The following is a 9,067-nucleotide window of genomic DNA, read 5'->3' on the forward strand; positions in this document are numbered from 1 at the left end:
CCCCCCCCCCACCCCTAGGAAGCAACACAGCACAAAAATACAAATATGCCCTATGGAGGCCTGGGGCTGCATCTTCCCCACCCCATCAGCACCTTCGCAAGGAAATCTCCCCAAAACAACCACTCCTGAGCCTTTCCTGGCTGCAAGGATTTCTAGAAGGAGGGATTTTGGGGAGAGTTTGGATTAATTAATTCAAGCCCAGGTGGAGGAGACTTTAGCGAAGCAGCAGAACAGCTGCTACATCAAAAGAAGTGCTGGTCTCTGGGCAGGGAAATGCCGGGGCTATTTTTAACTGATTAAATAGATGGTTTAGCACTGGACTGATCCTCTACAAAAGAAATTCAACAGAAAAGCCCGACTGAACTGCATAGCTCCAATCAAACCCATAGTTCAAATCCCAGCCCATCACCTCAGGCCATGTTTCCTCCCTGGGGCTGAGCCCCCCGGCTGTTCCCAGTCCCTAATTTGCCCCCATGGACCAGGTCTGGCAGGGAGCAGCTCCAAAATCAGGCCCAGGGATGTTTATTCCTCAGTGGGAAAAGCCAGAAAGGACTAAATTCATAATGCTGGTGTGGAGCTCTGATGCTGCGGGGATGGCACCTACCAATCCAGGGCTGGAAAAATCCATCTCACTGGGTCAGAATCGCAAACCCAGCTATATTTGGAGGGGAAAAAAGGAGGTTTATTTCCTGCCCTTGTTGTGCAAAGGGTCTTAGCCATGGTCTCTGCTTGCATGGCCCCGGCCAGCACGACTGCAAGCACTGGGAGCTTGGTCCAGGGAGTCCCAGCCGAATCCAGGCTGGACTGTGGGAGCCCAGGACCATGCATTGGCCATGGAAGGGTATTTACATGTTAATTATTTTTATTTTTTTTATTGCTGGACTCACAAAAGGGCTGCATGGGATGAGACGGTGGGTGACGAATGGCCCCAGCTCCATGGGGACATTGCATCGTGGAGGCTGCAGAGATTTCTTGCTCCTCTCTCACCTGATGGATGTGACCGTCGGGGCTGGTGGGTGTTTTCGTCAGGCCCCCCATCCCTGAGTGCGTTGGGATGTTGTCCCTTGCATCTTCCCAGGATGTACAAATTAAAAAAGAAGCCGACAACTCCAGCTTTTCCTGCTTTTTTAACCACTTTAGCAATCCCTGGTCTTATTCCCTCGTGCTCCCAGGAGATGCACCAAATGCAATCTGAGGTATGGGGGATATACTTCAAACCATAAATCAACATAGTTACACATTCTATTCAGATTCAAACACACCCTCATTACTGAAAAAGATATTATTCCCTCTCTGCCGCCTTTTATTCTCACAAATAAATGCAGCCGAGTCTTTACAGGATATTTATCACAGAGCCACATTATTACACATTGTCTTCTTATGAGTCAAGAAGTAGCAGGCTAACTTTATTCTTGTGTTTTCTTTTAGCTAAATAATCACAAATTCTTAATTCAATTCTTAAGTACACCTGTCAGGGATAAATATGGATATAGAGGTGTACTTGGAAAATCCAGCTGTGTTATCTTAGCTGAAAAATAACCCTGGGATGTGGGTGCAGGTGGGAGAGGTGGTTGGGGTTTTTTTCCCTTCCTCGGTGGTTTATTAATATTTCTTTTATACCATTAGAGATTCAGGTCTCATCTGCTTATTCTGAGATCATCAGGGGACAAAAAAAAAAAAAAAAAGCCCATGGTGGCGGAGCTGGAAGGGGTTATATAGGGTGGGAGGCGCGGGGCTGCTGCAGACCTCATCGGCAAAGGGGAGACGGCTCCTGCCCCAGCACCATGGGCCGGCTCCTGCAAACTCTCTGCTTGCTCCTGCTCATCACCTCCTGCCCCTGCGCTGTCATCACCGGGGTAAGTGTCAGTCCCATACCCAACCTGGGAGGTTTTTATTATTTTTATTATTATTATTATTATTATTATTATTACTACTTTGGGAAATAAGGCAGGAATCAGTGACTTTTGCTGTTTGCTTTGGGGGGGTGTCCCAATTTATTAGTCATTTTTCTGACGCGGGGATGCTGTTCCCACAGCCAGCCCCAGCCCACATGAGTGTAAAGTCATGCTGGTGAGCTGCTCTTTCTGCTTCTCTTCTCAGCACCGTGTCAGACCTGGCATGCAGGGATATGGGGGATTTTAGGAAGTTTTCCAGCAGGGAAAAAATAATATATCTTTATGAGCATCCCCCAGAGCATGTTCCCAATTGGGACAAGGGCTCGAGCACCCCAGTTTGTCTTTCTCCCTCCCAAATTAAGAGAAATTATTAAAAGAGGGGGGAAAATGTGGGGATGCAAAGGAGAGGTATTATGCTTACCCTGCTGTTAATGGGCTTTTGGGGCTCAGCATGTCCAAGAGCTTGGTGCTGAGCTGGACCAAGGGTGATGCTAAAAGCAAGAGGAGCAATGAGTTTTGGGGACAGAATCCAGGCTTTTGTGGTGCTTCAGGAGTCAACATGCTGGCTTCAGCAAAGCCGGGCTTGGCTCACCCCCCCCCCCCCCCTTTTCCCCCTGGCAACGAAAAATCTTCTGTTTAAAACCAAGACAAAGTGTTTGCATCCTGGGTGCCTCTCTGCCGCCTGGCTTTTCCCAGCCAATGGGAATTTTGTAGTTGGCTTCGTCTGGCTCTTGGCTTCTCTTTTCCCAGACGCCCCTTACAGTCAGACCTATTTCTTTCAAGACTCTGATGTTTTCAGCTGGATCTCCCCTACCCTTACATAGATCAGGGAGGGAGCCACCTCCATCCAGTGCCAAATAGACCCAGCAACTCTTGAAATTATTCCCAGGGCTTAAATGACTCATTTTGAATAACCAGAGAAAAGAGATTGGATGTACAGCTCCCTGGTTGCCTGCAGCCCCCATCTGCCTCCCCAGAGTTTGCAGGAGAGGGTCCATCGTTGCTGAGATCTGATTTTTAACAGTATTTGGGTCTTACAAGGTGCTTTGGATGCTTGAGAAGAATCAGGTTCCCTTCACGAAAGGGAAGACTCTGCAAAATCCCCTTATTGCCCCCCTGCGAGAGAGCTGCACCCCAAAATTATGCTCTATCTGTTGCCCTCATGTTTTTTTTTTCTCCAGTTGCAATTTTGACACCTCTTCATCTGTACAAGCTATGGGCTTGTGGCTGGGAGCTCCTGGGAGAGAGGTGCCCCAAGGAGGGGGGATCCCAGGGGGGTTTGGGGTGAGCTCCATCAGTGCTTCTTGTGCTACCAACCTGACGTCAGGAAAATGGATCAGAGAAGGGATCAGGGGCGCAATGAGCTGCTCTAGTGATGGCCAACACAGCCTGGGGGGCAAAATGGGACCTGCTTGATGCTCCAGGTGCCCCGTCCAGCTCTTCTCAACATCCGCAGGGGCTTCCAGGTGTGGTGGTGAGCTGGCACAGCATCTGCATCTGGGCCTCCGTTTCCTCATCCCGGTGGGGAGAGGTGACAGTTTTTTCCATTTTACATCTGCCTTGGGTGGGAGCGGCTGAGTTGTTGGCATTACTCTGCTCCCTTCTAATAAAAAAAGCACTGGGCATTTGCATTATTTAGTAGGTTTTACGGGCTCAGACGGGTGATGCACGTGCATGCCGGAGGATCCGGACAGTGAGTTTATCCCCTGATGCTGCTGCTCTGACTTGGCACCGATGCTGCTTTTAAGTTGGGCAGCTGCAAACTTTTCCTCTGTTCCTCCCATCACTGCGTGCGCGAGAGATTTCCCCCTTCATCCTGCAAACCCCAGCACCCGCAATCCAACCTGTGCCTTTCCCCAAAACCTCCCCAGCTTAACCCAAAATGGGAGACCTAGGACCAACAAGCCCCTCTCCCTTAAATCCCCATTCAGGGGTTACACCCAGCAGCTCGGCGTGGGCTGATTTCTCCACTGGGCTCCTCCAGAAGAGGGGTAGCGATGCTTTCCCACGCCGATCCCACCAACCCACCATCATCCCTGTCCCCAGGCCTGCGAACGGGACCCGCAGTGTGGCACCGGGACCTGCTGTGCCGTCAGCCTTTGGCTGCGGGGGCTGCGGATGTGCACCCCCCTGGGGCAGGAGGGGGACGAGTGCCACCCCTTCAGTCACAAGGTACCGGCGTGGGGATGCCCAGTGGGGCTGGGAGGGGGGACAAGGACCGGGCAAAGGGCACCCAGCTCCTCGCGTGGGAGAAAAGTTCCATTAAAGCCCTGAGATGGAGAAGGGGGTCAGCACTGGGGGGGGGGCGGGGGGGCTGGGTTAGATTTGGGATAAGGCTCCGGGCAGCATCGTGGTTATCCCTGAGCTGTCACAGTGCAGCTGGTTTCAGCCTCTAAAGTATTTTGAGCAATGCCCTGCCTGTCCAAGCCACCCTAAATCCATGGGTTGCCCCATGGGTGCTGCGGACTTTGACTCAGAGCTGGGACCGAGCCACCCGGCCCATTCATTTAAAGAAAAGCGCACACCACGCTGCTCCAAATTGAGTCATAAATGCTCTGCCAAGCGAGGAGAAGCTGAGTTAATGCCGCAGAGCCGCCCCAGCGCCGTGATTTCTGTCCGATAAGAAACCCCAGCGCACTGGGATTAGCCCAAAGCGCAACGCTGCTGCAATCCCTCCTCCGTGAGGATTTAGCAGGAGCATCCCGGCCTCGGGGGGAGCATCCCACTCCGCACTCCTATATTGATTTTGCATGGTGGGGGCAAGATTTAATGATGCTGCGCCTTCTGCTCGCACGAGGAAGGAGCGAAGGGCTTCAGAGGGATCAAAAATTAATTTCAGGCATATCCCCATTAAACCTCTGAGCAGAGCCAGAGATTTTCTCAGGGTTTTGATCCCATTTGATAATGTTTTGGTTGCGGCAGAGCCCTGACACCCTCGTCTCTCCCGTATTTCTCCGCAGGTCCCTTTCTTTGGGAAGCGCCAGCACCACACCTGCCCCTGTTTACCCAACTTCATATGCTCCAGGTTCCTCGATGGCCGCTACCGCTGCTCCATCAACTTCAAGAATATTGATTTTTAGGGTGATGCTCCTGCTTCTCCATCTGTGAGCCACCAGCACCCATTTCTTGCCATCTCCCATGGCCATTGGTTGCCCACATAGTGCCAGGCAACCTTAAAAGTGCTTTTCCAAGGTAGACAGTGTTGTTATAAGCTATATGTTATATGGGGAAACTGAGGCACAGTCAGGCCAAGCTGCTCTGACATGTGGCTGAGCAAAGGTCTGCCCCAGCCCAGAGCAGGACCCGGCTCCAGCATCCTCTGCAGAGGAGTGGATTGAAGGATAGTGTGTGTGTGAAATCTCTGTGGCCTCAAAAATCACTTTCACAAGATGCTGTCAGCTAGCTTTCACCCCCTCCTTTATTTTATACAGTAAAAATCAAGGGTGATGCAATTTGTGGAGAGTAAAAGTAGATGCCGAGCACCCAGCAGCCAAGAGCTTCCTCCCGTGGTTTTTATCCTGGCGCATGATAAAATTTGGGACGTGAAGCTGAGCAGCATCATTTCATCTGCCAAAGCGTCTGCAAGGCTGAGCCCAGTGGCAAAGGTGGTGGTGGAGACCTGACTTTAACTATTTTTATACTTTTCAGTCGTGCACTAGGAAAGACAAAAATCAGAGGGGCAGAAACTTCCTTTTGCAGGGAATTTTAGCATTTTCCCTGCAATTCCTACTGGATAAACCATTTCTGTAATGATAATTCCCGTTGTGATATTGCCCAATCATGTATTATCAGCTGATTTTTTTTCCTGGAAGCAGGTCTTCAAGCTGGTGATGGATGGTCTAATCTAGCCAGCAATTAAAAGAAATCACTATCCAGTAGCTGTGGGGAATTACGGAATGGGTTTCCCCAAAGTTCAAGCAATGCAATGTGTTTGGCAGAGGCTGAAGCAGGGCTGGCTGGAGCCGTGTCGTGCCAGAGGTGGGTCTTTGGGATGTAGGAAAATGTTTTCCAGCCTCAGCATCTGCCTGAGGTTCAGGCACTGTGCAAGGCTTGGGAGCCTCTCTTTATGTCAGTTGAATTTGAGAGGAGAATGGGATATTAAAGTTAATTAAATGCACTAAAAGTTCCCTCAGACACATGCTTTCAGTTCCCCTCTTAAAAACCTATTGCGGAAAAATCGTGTATCACTTGAGCTTCTCTCCTGCTTCCTTACAGGAACTCCCGGCAATAATAAATAAAGAGAAATAAAGAAAAGAAATAAAAAAAGAATATTCAGCATTTATAGCAAAAATAATAACCCTGATTGGTTTCCTTTCAAGCAGAAGCAAGGCAAAGCTTATTTTGGGGGTTTGAATGCACTCGTGTGCAGAGCTGCTCCTGGAAAGCCCTTGAGCTTCGGCACCGGGAGCTGTGGCACTCTCCTGTGCTCTGGGCCCTCCCCGTTTGGTGGGGTTTTGTGGGTTTTGGAGGATTTCGGTACTATAGCAGCAACTGTTTCTACTTCTAAAGACCCCAACGGGCACGACCTTTAAGGCTGTGGCAGACGCTGTGTTATCATGGAGAGTAAAGTAATTCAGATTTGGCATTTGATGCTTCCCTGCACTTGTTTCTCCCCCAACAAAATATTGTACATTTGGTGAAAATAAAACACTGCAATGACTGGGTTGATTTTATTTAGGTTTTTTTTTTTTAACACATCAGAAGTTTTGCTTTTTATTTACAAAAGAACAGTCCTGTGGTGGGGATGCTGCATCTTCCCAGGCAGGTGCATTGATGATACCCATCGCTTGGCACTGGGGACCATGGCAGAAGGGCTCGGGGGACACCATGGGTTGCCATATAGAAAGGAGTCCCATACCAATACAGAGAGGGGAAAAAGCAAAAAAGTGCAATGTTTCATAACAGTATTAAAAAATATGTAATTTCATGGTTTGGGTTTCTTTTATTAAGCTGCCTGGCTTTATTAGCTGCTTCTAGCTTTCCCACAAGCTTGGAAATGTGCAGAAAGGGCTGGGATTTTTTTTTTTTTTACTTAATTTTTAGACATCTCCCAGTGGAAAATATTGCAAATTATTTTCTCCCAGCAGAAAAAACAACAACAAAAAGAAATAAAGCAACTGAACAGCTTCTTACCATCCCCAATTCCCATTCTGGGGGGACTCCCCAGAGCCTGGGGCAGCACTGCCTGGTGGGAATTGCCAGTCTCCCAGTGGCTTTAAACTGCAGGAGGTGACAGTTTAGTGGGAAATCACTTGATTTTGGCATAGATTTATAGAGGGACACCAAGATTGTAAGAGCAAGCTCTCCTTCTTGATTTAAAATTGTAAATTGAAGAAGTCATGAGTAGTCCGGATTAGGGATGTGCAGCCTGAGTGGGTCTCTGCCCTCGCTCCCCTCTCCCTTGTCCTCACTGGGGATGTGTCCCTGCATGGTTTTACCTGCACTTTAGCAGAAAAAACACTTTTAGCTGCTTTCAAAGTGCATTTAAGAGAGTAAAACCAAGCAACTCTCCTCCCCCCCGCCCCAAACCTCCATGCAGGACAAAGTAGCAAAGCAAAAGCTCATGTCCTTCTGCGGGGATGGGGGAAAAGTCAACACAACCTCAAAATCAGGAGCATCGGGGACTGTTTGCTCCCCGTGAGCTACTTTCCCCCCCCAGCGCCGTGCCAAGTGCCCCTCTGTCCTCCCGCACGTGCGTTTCCCCACTCGCTGTTCCATGTTCCAGCTCCAAGGTGACCCGTGCCCGACTGCACAGGCCAGTGTGGGCTGGGACCCAGCCAGGACACGGCTGAGGTGTCACATCTCGGTGATGCTCCCGGGCCTGAATATAATCTAAAATAATTGATGTGCATGGTTTCCAAACAGCATCATGCAATTTCCCCCCGCTAAAATATACATCAAACCCATCCCCACTTTTACACCAAATATAAATTATTGTTCCCACCCCACATTTCTCTCTACAGCAACTTGCAGTGCTCCCATCTTGAACAGAGACAGCAGCCTTTGAAAAGCTGCTTAGCTAATGGCAGGGTTAAGACTGGACCTTGTGAGCTTTATATATTTATACTATATTAAAAATATATATATAATATACAATTCATATTATTTTTTGTTATTTATTGTTATAGCACACATAATATATCATATATAATAGATCATATATACTAATATTATAACAATAATATCATTACTATTTTACCTTTATTATCTATTATTTATTTTTATTTTATTTATTTATTTATTTATTTAGGCTTGGAGAGAGGTTTTTGGTCCCAAGGGGTTTCTGCACTTCATCCCGATGGCTTTGAACTCATGTGTGAGAGCAAACCGGGATGCGCCTCGTTGCTTTTTTGGCCTCCATAACCTAGCCCCAGCCCTTTCACACTCCTGTCCAAACCAACCAGAAAATGTCAACTTCTTCCCTTCCCTCTGCTGAAAAAAAATGATGATTAATTTCTACTTTACTCCATTACAAGAACTGGCCCCATCGCAGAAACCCACCTCCCCCACCCACAGTGGAGGGGACTGTGCCGGCAGCGCGGGGATGGAGTGGCTCTGCCTGCAGCATCCTTTCTAAATAGTGGCAAGGCTGATAGGAAATTCAAACAATAAATTAAAAAAAAAAAGGGTCTATCGACTTTTCCACACTGTCATCAGAGAAACGCAATCTCCTGCCAAGACACCAGCAGCTGCCACCAAATTTCGGGGGTAGTGGCTTGGGACATGCTGCTCAAATAAAAGCAGCCCCGAGCAGATACCAGGATCCTTATCCCGCATCTCTTGACATCGCCCCATGTCCTTCGCCCGCCACGTCCCTTGCTCTCTCCTCTTTGCAAACTGCAAAAGGCGAGCTGATGCCTGGAGCCATTATCGCTGTGGGCGATACCGAGGCACTCGTTAAGAGTTTTAATCCTGTTCTAATGGTCCCCGTATCGCTGGGCAAACCACGCTGAGAGGGGTCAGTGTGCTGCAGGGTCACCTTTCCCGCAGCCTGTTTGCATCCTGCTGGACTAATTGGTTTTTGCAGATAACGGCGGGCACCAGAGTGTCAAAATGTGCGTATACCCCACGCGCCCACCTCCCCGGGGTGTACACACACGTCAGCACCCAGTGGGGCCCCGTTCCCCATCCCAACTGGGGAGAGACACCCATCAAGGGGGGGGGGGGGGGGG

At 49.0% G+C, this 9,067-nt stretch overlaps 1 protein-coding gene across 1 annotated transcript; it reads left to right on the forward strand.

Moving 5' to 3' along the window:
- Positions 1-1,784: 1,784 nt before the first annotated feature.
- On the forward strand, positions 1,785-4,975 carry PROK1 (prokineticin 1). The gene is made up of 3 exons (XM_010584598.1): positions 1,785-1,856; positions 3,942-4,067; positions 4,856-4,975. The coding sequence occupies exons 1-3, from the start codon at positions 1,785-1,787 to the stop codon at positions 4,973-4,975; spliced, it is 318 nt and encodes a 105-aa protein (XP_010582900.1).
- The last annotated feature ends 4,092 nt before the right edge of the window (positions 4,976-9,067 follow it).

Source organism: Haliaeetus leucocephalus, unplaced genomic scaffold (genome assembly GCF_000737465.1).
Source record: "Haliaeetus leucocephalus isolate CR32 unplaced genomic scaffold, Haliaeetus_leucocephalus-4.0 Scaffold1000, whole genome shotgun sequence".
Lineage (NCBI taxonomy): Eukaryota > Metazoa > Chordata > Aves > Accipitriformes > Accipitridae > Haliaeetus > Haliaeetus leucocephalus.

Coding starts and splice junctions, on each gene's coding strand:
- PROK1 (XM_010584598.1), top strand. CDS start 1,785: ATGGGCCGGCTCCTGCAAACTCTCTGCTTGCTCCTGCTCATCACCTCC. Junction 1,857..3,941: donor CCTGCGCTGTCATCACCGGG/GTAAGTGTCAGT, acceptor CCCTGTCCCCAG/GCCTGCGAACGGGACCCGCA. Junction 4,068..4,855: donor GCCACCCCTTCAGTCACAAG/GTACCGGCGTGG, acceptor ATTTCTCCGCAG/GTCCCTTTCTTTGGGAAGCG.